This window comes from Theropithecus gelada, chromosome 8 (assembly GCF_003255815.1).
Source record: "Theropithecus gelada isolate Dixy chromosome 8, Tgel_1.0, whole genome shotgun sequence".
Classification (NCBI taxonomy): Eukaryota; Metazoa; Chordata; class Mammalia; order Primates; family Cercopithecidae; genus Theropithecus; species Theropithecus gelada.
The window spans coordinates 145,066,006-145,080,547 of record NC_037676.1 but is presented as its reverse complement, the minus strand read 5'-3'; the positions used below and the strand labels follow the sequence as shown (position 1 = coordinate 145,080,547).

General features: G+C 47.7%; 1 protein-coding gene across 1 annotated transcript; it reads right to left on the bottom strand.

Annotated features, from left to right (window-relative positions):
- Positions 1–1,481: 1,481 nt before the first annotated feature.
- Positions 1,482–13,362, bottom strand: GML (glycosylphosphatidylinositol anchored molecule like). Its single transcript, XM_025395115.1, has 4 exons — positions 13,305–13,362; positions 7,773–7,867; positions 7,061–7,168; positions 1,482–1,935 (listed from the first exon to the last, which is right to left on the bottom strand). The coding sequence occupies exons 2-4, from the start codon at positions 7,843–7,845 to the stop codon at positions 1,640–1,642; spliced, it is 477 nt and encodes a 158-aa protein (XP_025250900.1). The 5' UTR covers positions 7,846–7,867; positions 13,305–13,362; the 3' UTR covers positions 1,482–1,639.
- Positions 13,363–14,542: the final 1,180 nt, after the last annotated feature.

Here is a 14,542-nt window from a genome sequence, read left to right as displayed (position 1 = left end):
ACTGAACTACTCAGGAGACTGAGGTAGGAGGATCACCTGAGCCTGGAAGGTGGAGTTGCAGTGACCCATGATCACCACTACATTCCAGCCTGGGTGACAGAGTGAGACCCTATCTTTAAACACACACACACACACACACACACACACACACACAAACAAAAAAAAACAAAGAAACAAAAAGAAGCCAAACAGAGAAGTCTGAAATAAATACATAATTCTTCTGTGCAAGGACATAAACATACATTCACAAGAAACAACAGCAAACAGGGAGCCATGACCTCCCCAACTGAACAAGGCAAGGAACCAGTAACTGACCCTAAAGAGACGGCAATATGTGAATTATCTGACCAAGAATTCAAAATAGTAGTTTTAAGGAAACTCAGTGATCTCCAAGATAACAAAGAAAAGCAATTAAGAAATTTATGAGAAATAATTAACAAAGACATTGAAATAATCTAAAAAATCAAACAGAAACCTTGGAACTGAGAGATATATTTGCTGAACTGAAAAATTCATTACAGGCTCTCAACAGCAAAATAAATGAAGCAGAGGTAAGAATCAGCGAGCCTGAAGACAGCTATTTGAAAGTATACAAAGGAGAAAAAAGAGAGAAGAATGAAAAGGAATGAAGATAACCTATAAGATACAGAAAATTACCTCAAAAGACCAAATCTAAGAATTATTGGTGTTCAAGAGAGAGTTAAGCAAGCACCAGGGGTAGGAAGCTGATCAAAAAATAATAACAGAAAAATTTCCAAAACTTGAGGAAGAGATAAATATTCAGGTACAGGAAAGTTAGAAAATACCAAAGAGATCTGACCCAAAGAGGACTACCCTGACACATACAGTAATCCAACTCTCAAAGGTCAAGGACAAAGACAGGACCCTAAAAGTGGCAAGAGAAAATAGGCAGACACATAAAGGAGCTCCAGTTCATCTGGCAACAGAATTTTTAAAGGAAACTCTACAGACCAGGAGTGAGTGGTATGACATTTTGAAAGTGTTAAACAGAAAAAAAATCCTCAACTGTCATCCAAGAATAATGTATCCAGCAAAACTGTACTTCAAATACGAAGGAGAAATAAAGTCTCTCCCAAACAAACAAAAGCTGAGAGAATTCACCACCACCACATCTGTCTTACAAGAAATGCTAAAGGGAGCTCTTCAAACGGAAAGAAAAAAACACTCACGTATAAAAAGAAAATATCTGAAAGTATAAAACCCAGGGTAAAATTAAGTACACAGACAAACCAAAATATTGCAATGCTATAATTGCAGCGTGCAACCCACTCATAACTTTAGTATGAAGCGCAAAGACGAAACTACCAAAATCAATAATAGCTACAGCAACTGATACTATAATAACACCACAGAGTAATTCCTGAATACAGAGCGAGGGAAGGAAGAACAGATATGAATGGAGACTCCACTATGAGTGCTCAAGTACATGCCGGCAAACAAATGCTCATGAACATCTTCACTAAACAATAATTTTTTTTAATTTTTCTCTTACAACAAACCATAAATGGGCCACCTAGAAGAGCAGTGGATAAGGGTCTCTGGCTTACAAGGGAATAATGGAAAGCAACATTTCTCTGTGGAATGGGTGAAGATGGTCAGACCCTCCAAGGAGGGGGCCTCATGGCAATATATTGCTGACTATGATAGAGGCAAAGCTCAGGAACAGTTTTGACTCCCCCAGCCTCACAGTTCCTTCTGGAAGCTCCTCTTCAATTACTTCATCGGGTAACATGTCCCTTTCAAGATTAGTAGGTCCTCCTGCATTGCAAACCATGGTATTACAACAACGAACCCAGTAGAAGCTATTAGTTTTGAAGATTTTTCTTGGGGCTTCAGGAGGCTGGTGAGCTGCATATAGAAACGTGCAGTTGTATGTACAGTTCTTATAAACAAGTAGCTCACGAGGGTTTATGCCTGAAAAAAAACAGCAGCAATGAAAATAACTGATTTCACATTTTCTGCTTGTAAATATTGAAGCACATACACCTCACATTCAACCATAATTAGCTCCATGTACACATTCTGTCCTCCCAGCTGTGACAACATTGTTTAGAATACTTGACTGAGAGAGAATATCCAAGCACACTAACGGGTCTCATCACTCCAAGAACAACTACTTCTGGAGACAGTTTTCTATCTAAGCTGCCATCTTGAGGCCTCTGGCCCTCCCAAAATAATATCATGGTACCTTGTCATGTAGCTACGCACAATGAAATGTCCTGTTCATTTTTTGTGGTAAGAATTCCAGAGCTCCAGAAATCAAATGCAGACCAGAAGTCATGTTTCACTTATGGTCCAGAGATCACACGGACCTTTAACAGAGGTGTCCATATTAATGTAGCATTATCCAGATTTTCTGCAGTTGGCAAGACCCTTCTAGGGTAAACTCCTTCCTGGGACCCTCAGCCTGGTGTTTCAGTCTCCTGAGCCCTTGGTGCCAACCTCCTCCCCAGCACAGACTTGATGCAGCATTCCAACTAGGTACATGTTATCCAATGGACAACCCCTCTGGTGAAGGTTATCGATAGCAACTAATGTGATCACGACTAATGTGATCAATAATCTTCACTACAGGGCTTGTCCAGTGGCCTCAGCTGACCAATGCTACCTGATCAAAGCTCCACCTAACACCTCCTTCAAGAATCCCTGGGTTAAATACCTTGGTCCTCATCACTACTTCCATTCCCCTTGAAGTCTATCCAGTGTTTACACAAATACTTTATTCTGGAACTTACCATAATTGATTTATCTATTCATGGATCTGGGTCTTGTCTCCTCTATAACACCAGAAACAACTGATGAATACGAACCAGTCACTTGTTTTCTGTTATTTTCCACTTAAAAAGTTTATTGGAGTTCAACATTCTACAGAAATGTGCCTGACCATAAGTCCACAACTCAGTGGATTTTCCCTAAGTGCCCACAGCCAGTACTCAGCATGCAGCACCAGACACAGAGCTGCACGACAGCCCCATGACTCTTCACTCTGCTCCTCCACACAGACACTGCTGTAAGCAGCCCAGGCCAAAGATAGGAAAGGTATGGGCTTCTAAACCTATAGGTTAGTTCTGTTTGGTTTTGAACTTTATGAAAGGAAATTATACATTATGTCTGATTTTGTGGATGGCTTCTTTTGCTCTATTCTGTGTTTACGAAATTTATCCCTATTGTTGCACACTGTTGTATATTGTTCATTCTCATAATTGTATAGCATTACACTGATGAACATACCACAATTTATTGTTGATGGACATTAAGATTGTTTCTGGTTTTTGTTTACTCCGAACAACGCTGCAATGAATACTGTTATATTGTATTTGCCTTGAGGTGAGCCTGTATAAGCTTTTATTAAATTAGCTATGTACCTATTTAGAAGCACTGAGTCTCAGTGTTTGATATGCAGCTTTAGCAGACAACGTCGAAGGGTTTTCTACACTGGGTTGAATTTATCTATAGTCTGAGGGATTGTGCACACTTCAGAACCCTGACAACACTTGGTACGATCATTTTAGGATACTGAGTCATTTCCTGTGGTGTTATCGTGTTGTGGTTTTAAGCTGCATTTCTTTCAAGAAGAATGACACTGAACAACTTTTCTTATATATGTTACATATTCAGACACCATTTTCTGGTAAATTCCCTTTAAGCCTTTTGTTTAAAATTCCACTGGATGATCAGTTTTTTATTAATTCATAGGAAAAAGTTCATTATATTATGAATACAAGTATTTTAGTAGATACATGTTCTGAAATGCTTTGTCCTCATCTGTGGCTTGTGGTTTTACTATTTCACAGGTATCTTCTTAGGAACAGAAGATTTGAAGTTAAAGGTAAATCAACCTGTCGATTTCATTCTTATGTGACTAGTACTATTTTGCTCAATTTTTAAAATTCTTAATTCCTAAAAGTCACAAATACAGCATTTTACATTTTTCTCTAAAAACTTTATTGGTTTAAAATTTACACTGAGATCTACAAACCACCTAAAACTGCTTCTTTTGTATGGTGCAAATATTGTGTACAAATATCTAACATATCCACCACTACTTAGTGCAGAGAAGTGTCTTTACCCACTGCACTGCACCGCCAACTTTGTCAGAGATCAAGAAACCAGATGTATGTGGCTTTTTCTGAATTATTTCTCTTCTAGTGTTGTATTTTTCAATCCTGACCACAGGATCCAACACCAAACTGTTTTGATTAAGAAAACTATATGAATAATCTTGATAGTTCAAAGCACAAGTCCTCGAGCTTTTTTCTTTTTCCCCAAGACTGCTTTGGCTTTCCTAGCCCTTCATATTTTCAAAAAGCATTAGGCACCAACTTGTCAAAACACACACACACCCCTGCTGAGACTCTGACTGAAATTCTTTTGGATTTGTAGGTTAATTGGAGAAAAGATATCCTTACTCTGTTGAGTCTCATGATCCATAAGTATAGTGTACAATTCCATGTGTTTAAGTCTTTAATGGTGTTTTAAGTCTTCAATAGGTGTTTCTGCAGTTTGAGTGTTGAAATCTTGCACAAATCCAGTTAGATTTGTGGTACTTGATTTTGTGATACTTTAAAGAGCAGCATTCCTTGGATTTCATTTTCAATCTGTTTCTTGATGTACAAAAAGACAGGTGATTTTGTAAACTGATTTTTGAATACTTATCTTGTATCCAGGATCTTTCCTAAAGATATTTGTTATTTGAAGTTTGTTATCTCTGATGAATAGTAAGCAGTATAAATTCTTTCTTTCTGCTCTCCATGAGACTTAATCCTTCCTCTTGGCTAACTGAACTACCTAAGAACTCCAGTTCCATTGGGAATAGAAGTGGTGATGGTAGACATTTCCCTCAGAGGTTTGGAAAGGGTGTTGGATTTTATCAAAGCATTTCAGCATCTACAATAATCTCCGCCCTTTTCTTTGTTAATATGGTGAATTAAACTGATGGGTTTCAAATTGTAAACCACATTGCAATTCTGTTATTGAATCCACAAGGTAGTGGGGTTGTGGAATGTGTGTGTATGTGTGTGTGTAAATGAATCTTTTATTTTTAAAATAGTTCTAGGTTTTCAGAAAAGTTGTAGAGATAGTGCAGAGCTCCTATATGCCTCATACCCACGCCCCTTGTCTCAGCACACTGCCTGCGTTTCTTTCCGTAGAGGTCTTTCGCTTACCATCCTGCACAGCCCCAGAAATCAGCAAATCTCCTGAAGGAAAAATGTCCCAGCATTCCAGCATTCCCAGTTTCTTTGTCCTAATATCCATCAGGGTTCATTCAGGAAAATGGAGCCCTTAAAACAGTCTAGGTCTAAGTTATTAAATACAAGTGTTACAGCTGCCATGACCATGGGGAAGCCAAGAAAGGAAGTCAGTCAGGTGAGGCTGAAGATCAGAGGAACAGTCCAGAGCTAGGTCACTTACACTGGGGCAGGCTGGAACAGCCCAACTTTGCATGGCAATATCAAAGGCCATGTACCTTTATCCTCTCAAGTAAGGCTCTTGCAGAGATGTTTAAACTGCTCCATTGGAGTACCCATCATTTAGGCAGGCCAGTGGCCAAATACCTGCTGTTGTCTTAGGAATTGCTTTCAGTCAAAGGCTCAGAAGTAGAGAAGATGGGGTGGACATGAAGGAGGACAGATCGGAGTCTGCCAGTGTCCATTACCGTACAAAACCATCGTGACCTTCCAGAAGAGTGATCTCTGCTTCACCCACACCTTGCAAATCTCACTCAAGTTCCTCTTTTTGCCAACTATTACCCCATGAGGGATTCATGGGAAAGATAGTTTTCAGACTCATTTAGAGGCAGTAATCATGCCATCAAGGTCCCCAGCAGTGGCCACCCTGGAGACAAAGCCCAGATTCTCAGCCTCCTGCCCATGTCCCAAATCAGCAGTTGGTCTGAAGAAGAGATGTGCATGAATCTTTTCTCACACTGCTATAAAGAACTGGCTGAGACTGGGCAATTTATAAAGGAAAGAGGTTTAATTGACTCACAGTTCCGCATGGCTGGGGAGGCCTCAGGAAACTTACAATCATGGCAGAAGGGGTAGCAAACACATCCTTCATATGATGGCAGGAAGAAGTGCCGGGGAAAAGGCCTTTATAAAACCATCAGATCTTGTGAGAACTCACTATCATGAGAACAGCATAAGGGTAACCACTCGCATGATTCAACTGCCTCCCACTAGGTCCTTCCCATGACATGTGGGGATTATGGGAGTTACAATTCAAGATGAGATCTGGGTGGGAACATAGCCAAATCACATCGAGGTGGTAATCAGGGGATTGTTTTTGCGCAAAGCTTAGAACACAGAAGGACATGTGAAGTTGCAAGCACAACCACAGAAACTGGGGACAAAACGGCTAGAAGAAAGGCCCTGAGCAGGGCTCCAGGCAAGGCCTCCACCTGTACACCATGATGGACACTGGCTGCACCCTCCCTGCTTGCTCCATTGGTCACTGGGCCTCTGGCCATACATCTTCATCTTCTGCAGGTTAGCGCCCTGGGGAGAGGGGGCACCTTCCTCAGAGCGCCAAAGGGCTCTGAGGAAGAAGCAAGAGCATCCTGGAAGTGCAGGCTCTGCCCTGACCTCATGCTTGGCCTTCCCATCTGTGTGTGGTAGGCATTTCTCTGAGGGCAGTCCATGGCCCATCCACTGCTTTGACCTGCCGAGCTGGAAGCACTCCCTAGACTACCAGAAATTGAATGGCCAGTGAGGACTCGCCCAGGCAGCATGGGGTGTCAACACACACAACCAGGGACAGTACAGGCTCTGAGGTCCGGCAATGCTCTTACCCTCTGGAGACACTGCAGATGTGTGGACAGATTGTACCACTTTGCAGAGTACCTGGCTCTACAAGACGATGCATGCTGGCCTATCATGAGGCTGAGACCAAGGCCTATGGAGACGCACTCAAGATGGGAAGACATGAGGGAAGGGGAAACAGCTGGGTTCAGAGAAGAAAGCAGACTGGCCCTGCCCCCAGAGACTATCCAGGTAGGAGACTAATCTACAATGTGTCAGAATGACAAAAAGGTACTTACGGATGGAGATTGTCATACAGCGCCTAACATGATACGGACATGTTCTAATGCCGGGACAGTTGAAGTCATTTATGACCGCACAGTCATGGCATCTCAAACTATAGGTCCCTGAGAGGGGAGAAAGCAGGCTTCAGGCTTCTGCTCCACCACGCCTTTTCCACCCATTACCAGCTCACTCTACCCTCCCTCAATGGCCAGCCCTTCCCCTCTGCTTCCAAGGACTTCTAGCCTGCGCAGCTCAGCTCTCTATGCAGTCTGAGTGTCTCCCAGGCTAGCTCCTGGAAGGGAGGCCAGGCACAAGGAGAGCTTTCCCTGCTCTCCAACACAGGCTCCAGGGAGCGCCACTGGTGGTCACATACGGGATTGCTATGCTCTGCAGACCTGGCCCACCTCACCAAGGAAGACTGGATACTCACGGGGTCCAGATTCCTCCTGGATTTCCCTGGACACAACCCCTCCTGCCTGGCCCTGATGGGGAAGGGCCACATCAAGGTTCCCCTTTGGTCCCCGGTCAGCTGCTCTTCCATCCTAACCCTCTCCTTGCTCATGACTACTCCTGGACTGCCCTAGTGCCCACCCCTGATTACACAGCAAACGTAGGCCCCAGCTGGCTGAGATGTGCTCCACGTTGCAGCCAATCATTCCAGTTACCCCCAGCAGCCCCAGGTGAATTCTCGTCCTCTCCGGGACAGTGAGAGGGAATGATACTTACACTGAGCACCAACGGTAACATTGGCTGCCACCAGTGGGAGCCCCACGGCTAGGAGTAAGGCAAAGTGGAGCATCACTTCATGCAGGAGCCTGGACCTGAAGGTAAGAAGACCCAGACAACACATTAGTGAGCCATGGCTCCTTGGCCAGCTCTATGTCCCTGGCGTCAATGGTCTCATGAGTCTCCCTGACTCTGCCCACCTGAATGCCTCCCCCACTGGGCCAGCAGCTCCTTGGGTAAGGCACTGGGGTCGGGCAGGTCTGACCCACACACAAGTCTTTGCCAGGCCTGTGCCCTCACCTCAGACAAACTTGCCGTCACTCCTCGAGCCAGGGAGGTCCTGGGGCTGCTTCATGTGGCAGCTCACCTAAGGGTCCCCATGCTTCAAAATATTTCTCTGTATCTACTGGTTGATTTTGAACCTCAAAAGCGACCTTGTGAAATGTTCTCAAATACTGCCCATTGACGCGCTTTCTGCTCTCACATGCAACTCAGCAACATGAGAGCTGAGGTGACTACAGGTGGGGAGCAAGGACAAAACATGCCAGAAGCCCAACTTGAAGGCATCCTCAGTGGCATTACGAGAGAACTCCCCTCCCAAAATCTAGTCTTCTTCCACCCTGGGCATCACCGAGCCATCAGTTAATTACTGGCAAGGGGAGGATCTGGGGCACCTCATACCTGAGTCCTGATGCCAGCACTGTGGGCTCAGAAACATTCCCCAGGTCACCAATCAGTTGCCACAACTGAGACATTTTCTCGCAGGGACACAACTGCACCCTTATTCCTGCAAATGCACTGTCTCCATCCCCTACCTGCCTTCAGCAGCCTGACTCAAGGGGGAAGCTCCATCTCCCTGATTCGGAGCAGGTCAGTCCTCAGTGCTCAGTGGGGCAACTCCCTGGGCACAGTTGCTGACGGCTGCTGACTCCCCTCATGCTGAGGCCCCACGTGGAGGGGGTCAGAGCCTAATGTGTAGCTCCCCCCACCGCAGGAGCAGCTGGGGCCACAGAACCAGAAGCTGACTGTGCAGCAAGAAGCCACACCCAGGGATAGGGATGATCAGGATCCAGTACCCACTTTGCCCCACCCTGTGTACTAAGTCCAGCTCCAGTGGGGAAGGCTGAGATTCAAAATGTTCCTAGCCCTAGGTCATCAAGTTTGGGAAGAAAGATGGGTTGGTACCTCTGGATGCAGGAGACCAAGACTGAGGGCCTGTCAGTGTCCACCCTCGAAAGGGGCTCCTGACTCGCCTGGCCAGTCAGCCTCCCTAGGTGGACCTCCCACCCACCCCATGCCCATTCCCCTGAGACCCAGCAGCCCTGTCTCCACTCTGTCCTGCCTGCTCTCCCTGGATGCCTCCTTCACTCATTCAACACTTGCTCCCAAAGCTGGGCTCAAGGGCACCTACTGACGCAGAGCATGCACACTGAGGCTGTCTTCCTCCATGAGGGCACAGCAGACATTCTGAACACCCTTCCACTGTCAATGCCCAGAGCACATGCAGGAAAACTCACATTAGATGTGTTCACTGATTTCCAGCTGGATCTTGGGGCAGATGGGAAAATACCCAAGAGCTACAATGGAACACTAGAAGAAACCGAGCTGGAAAGTCCACAGTAACAATATGATTTCCTGGGGCACAGGTTGACACCCAGAGCCCAGAGCTTTAGGATTTTGTAGTTGAACAGGTTCTGGAGACAGAGCCAGGGCCAAGGTGAGTGGGAAATGAGAGCTTGGATTCCTTCACAGAGCATGGATCCTCAAGACCAAAAGTGTCAGAGAAGCAGAGTGGGCTAGAAAATGTGGATCGTCATCATCAGCAAACAGAGACCCTGGCAACTTTGGGCCTCATCTTCCAGAGGATGCATGAAAACAGTGTGTTTCCTGGGAATTCCTTACCCAGAGACTTTCTCAACAGTCAGGCTGGAGTTAGAACATATATGACTGTGTGATCGCAAACCCCAGACAGAAAAACCACTTGCAAGTGGCCATGAGTCATCCTCATCCTGGGAAGCCAACAGAAACCATCACTGGAGGGGGACATACCCTCCATTCAGACCCCCAGCCTCCGGTTGACTAATGACTAATACAAATGTGCCACAGACAACCAGAGGCACAGAAGTGATTAAGCCCCCAGGAGCAACGGCAGAAGAAACAAAATCCAAGTTAGACTCCCAAGGAATTCCCATATAGGAATGATTGGATGCCAATGTAAACACACAGGCTTAAAAAGTCAGGGAAAAATCATGTCACTTCCACTTCTACATGGGATGCAGTAGGTTGTGGCTACTCAGAATGTGACAACTGGGCAAATCAATCCACATAGTTAAAAGTCACATCTGAAAGGCCCTTGGACAGATATGGAAGCACTAAGGCTAATGTAAACCGAAATTCCAAAGACGGCAAGCCCTTCCCAGGGTACCCTTTGTCATTCCAGATACATTTATCAGTTTGGGCACCAGCTGAAAGCCAGGCTGGCTACAGGCAGGGACTCCAGTAGGGAATGCAAACCAGAGTGCTTGGCTCACAGTCTTGGCTTACAGGGGACCAAAGTGGCCCAGAATCTCCAGGTACCCTAAAGATCAAGCCAGTTTTCCCATGGAAGGGCCTCCAAGTGCCATGGTGGGAGGGACCCTGGGGAGTCAGAAAAGGCCAAGTAGAATCCCCCCTAGTGTGGCAGATCCCAGGAGACAAAGTGCCCCTAGAAGGAGCCTGCCACAGTCACACCACTGGTCTCCATCATAAGCCAGTGGCCCGGGAGGAACAGGTGTGTGGGATGAGGTTCAAGGGGAAAGTCAAAGCCTAGAAAGGGACACCTGTCTGAGCTGAGGATTCGGCGTGAAAGCTGACCATACTAATTGGGTCATCCTTGTCACACCCAGCTAAATTAGAGTGCTGGGTGGGGAGACCATTCAGCACTCAAGGTAGAAAACATTGCTCCAAGAATGTACTTCTCTGAGGCCTGGCTGCTGAAACTGCCTGCGGTAACCTGAAATCAGTTTTATCTGATGGCTACTGAGACCACCTGCTGCAACTCTAAGCCTCGGTTCACCCACTGCTGTCATTCATTCACTCATCAACCAGAGCTTGCCAGCTCCCCAAAATCCTACTAGTGCCAATGAAATTCAGACAGCAGACAGCAATATGTACTATTTCTCTTCTTTATAAAAAAGAGGCACAGTTTCTCTCTCTCTCTCTCTCTTTTTTTTTTTTTTTTTTTTTTTGGAGTCTCGCTCTGTCGTGCAGGTTGGAGTGCAATGGCGTGATCTTGGCTCACTACAACCTCCACCTCCTGGGTTGCCACACTCTGTGGGAGAAGGGGAAGGACACCGCTCAAGATGGCTTCAGTTAGGGTTAGAGACAGGGCCGGCTCCAGAGGTGGCCAGGGTCAGGTTGAAGCTGCAAGATCCCAACTGGCCTCCACCTTTGAGCAAGCCAGTAGGCCGGGCCTTCCCACAGGCTCCTGGAGAGAGGAGAGGGTGCACATCCCCAGTAGAAACATGCAACCATCTCCAATCTTTCCAGCTATTTTGTACACAGTGCAAGACATTCAATAAAAACATCAGAGGATATGTAAGAATTAGGAATAAATTATTGCTAATCAATAAAACAACAATAGAAATAAACCCACACTTCACTCAAATGTTGACATTAGCATACAAGTGCTTTAAAAATTCTAATGAGAGCATGAAAGAGAAAAAGATTACAAAATTGATTACTAAACTGATTTTTTAAAGATGAAAAAAATTTAAAAATAACTGGATGTGTAAGAGGCAGAAATAAGGGACTATAGTGTGAATTATTTCTATACCACCATACTTCTGACCCTAAATATGTGAGTTTTTACACACAAACCAGTTCTCCAACTCTCTGGACACTAAGTGACTGTCCAACATTTCAATTCAATTCTGACACTGCCTTGAGTAGGGCAGACCCCACAGGTGAAGGGCTCAGTCCCACCCTATTGCCCCCACTTCAGATGCCAATCACAAGTCTGGGCCACCTGTACTTCTGACTGCTCAGTTATAAATCAAGGGTTTCCAAGACCTCCTCCTCCTAGATAATTTGCTAGAACTGTTCACAGAGCAGAAGAAAACAGTTTATTTACTATTACCAGTTTATTACGAAGGTGACAACTCAGGAACCATCAAAGAGATGCATGGGGCAAATACAAGGTAAGCTTAAGATGACTTCAGACAAAAAGAGTTGGAATATTTTATTACCAGCACACCCACTACAAGAAATATTGACTTTATAACATATATAGAAATAAAATATATGACAATATCCCAAAGCAAAGGAGGCTGTAGAACTGAAAGGCAGAAACAGTTATGTCAGCGTTGGCGAGCACAGGCTTCTAGGCAAAAAAAACATTGCAAGAGGTAACAAGGACCGATACTTCAGAGCCGAATGCAGTTTCGGACACTCAGAGTCCATTTTCTGACTATGGTGGCATTAAGCAATAAATCACCCCTAGAAGGATTAACTGGAAAATCTTCATCTGTCTGGAAATTAAGAACACACTTCCAAATAAGAAATGGACCCCCAAATCCTTCTCAATAGAAGTCAAGAATATTTTGGGCCAAGTAATAATAAAGAATGAAAAATAGAAACCTGGCAGAAGCAGCCTGAAGGGACACGGAAGGAAAAGCAGGGCTCCATCAGAAAAGGAAAAAGACTGGAAACGAAGGCCTCCTTCTCTCCTTCGAAAGCAAGGAGCCAGAAAAGAACGAGGAGCAGAACGTGGAAAGGGCTGCGGTCCCGTGACCCCCGCCTTGGGGAATCACAGACAGTGTGGGGGTGGGGCGGCCCCCGGGACACCCCGAGGGAGAGGGCTCACGAACTGAATGGGGCCCCCACCCCCAGACTCTCGAGGGAAGCTGACCTCCAAGGGGAGGGGGATCCTGGGACCCCTGAGGGAAGTGGAGTTGGGGTGCTGGCATCTCCCTGGGACCCCTGAGCATAATTGGGGGGCCTCCCTGGGACCCTGATGGGAGTGGAGTTCGAGGGGTCCCCAGGAACCCTGACGGGAGTGGAGTTGGGGGTCCCCCTGGTACCCCTGAGAGAAGCTGAGTTCGGGGGGGTCTCCCCGGGACCCTGAGGGGAGTGGAGTTCGGGGGGTCCCCCGGGACCCTGACGGGAGTGGAGCTGGGAGTCCCCCCGGTACCCCTGAGAGTAGCTGGGTTCGGGGGGTCCCCCTGGGACCCTGACGGGAGTGGAGTTGGGGGTCCCCCGGTACCCCTGAGAGAAGCTGGGTTTGGGGGTCTCCCCGGGACTCTAAGGGGGTGGAGTTCCCAAGGGGTCCCCCAGTACCCCTGAGAGAAGCTGGGGTCGGGGGTCCCCCGGGACTCTGAGGGGGTGGAGTTCCCAGGGGGTGGGGCGCCCCATCCAGGAAGCGCGGGGCACCCCCAGGCGGCGTCCGCGCGGCCCCAGCAGCTGCCGAGGAGGCTTCCGGCCGGGCTGCCTCCGCTGGGCCCCCGGGCAGACTCCAGTCTCACGCCTGGGTCCGGCCCCGCCTCGGAAACTGACCTGTGTCCCTCGGGGCCTCCCTGTGCGTGACCGCCGCCTCCAGCCAGCCGCGCCTGCGCCGCCGGCCGCCCCACCCCCTTTCTGGAACGTTCCGGGCCCTCCGCGGCCGCACAGCTCCGCCCTCCCGCCGGACCCTCGAAGCCCCGTCCCCAGGCTCCAGGCCTCCAGCCCATCCTCCCGTGTTCGAAGCCGGGCAGGGTCCCCCGGGGGGCTCCGGTGAAAACATTTCACACAGAAATCTGCACGCCCGGGCTCCATCCACACTCCCTTCAGGAAAGCCACGGGGAATGTTCTAGAAGCCCATGCCAGGGGCCACGGGGAATGTTCTAGAAGCCCATGCCAGGGGCCACGGGGAATGTTCTAGAAGCCCACGCCCCGGGCTGCTGGAGAAACGGGACAGCAGCCACCCTTGGCAGCCTGTAGGCACCACCCAGGCCCACGCCACCCTCAAGGTCCCGGTCCACCCACCGCATTCCTGGACCCTCCCTCTAGGTGGTCCTGCCACCACCGTAACCCCTGGGGACCCTGGGAGCCCCTCCGCTGGGGGCTCAGGGTGGGACCCCGTTGCCTCTGGAGCTGGTCCTGTCCCTAACCCTGACAGAAGCCAGCTAAGCAGTGCCCTTGCCCTTCAGCCCCGCCAGCGCCCACCTGTCCAGAGGTTTCAAGGGGGCACCTGCCTGGCTGTCGCTTGAGCTCCTGCCATTTTGCCTTCAAGCTGTGTGTGGCCAGTGACCGCTGGCTTCACCCGAGCATCTCCTACACAGTGTGACTTGTCTCTTGTCCAAGTCATATAAAATAGATGAATTTCTGAAATTGAAATGTTTTATTTGGGAGAAAATAACTGCAATTAGGGGCATGGGGGCAGACTGGCTGGCCTTCAGTATGTCCGAAGAACAAAGAAAAGGCTTTTGTAAATTCGCGGTGGCTCACGCCTGTAATCCCAGCACTTTGGGAGGCTGAGGCGGGCAGATCATTCGAGGTCGGGCGTTCTAGACCAGAATGGTCAACATAGTGAAACCCCGTCTCTACGAAAAATACAAAAATTAGCTGGGCGTGGTGGTGCATGCCTGTGTCCCAGCTACTCAGGAGGCTGAGGCAGGAGAACTGCTTGAACCCGGGAGGTGGGGGTTGTAGTGAGCGGAGATCACGCCGTTGCACTCCAACCTGCACAACAGAGCAGGACTCCGTCAGACAAAAAAAAAAAAAGAGAGAGAGAGAGAGAAACTATGTCTCTTTTT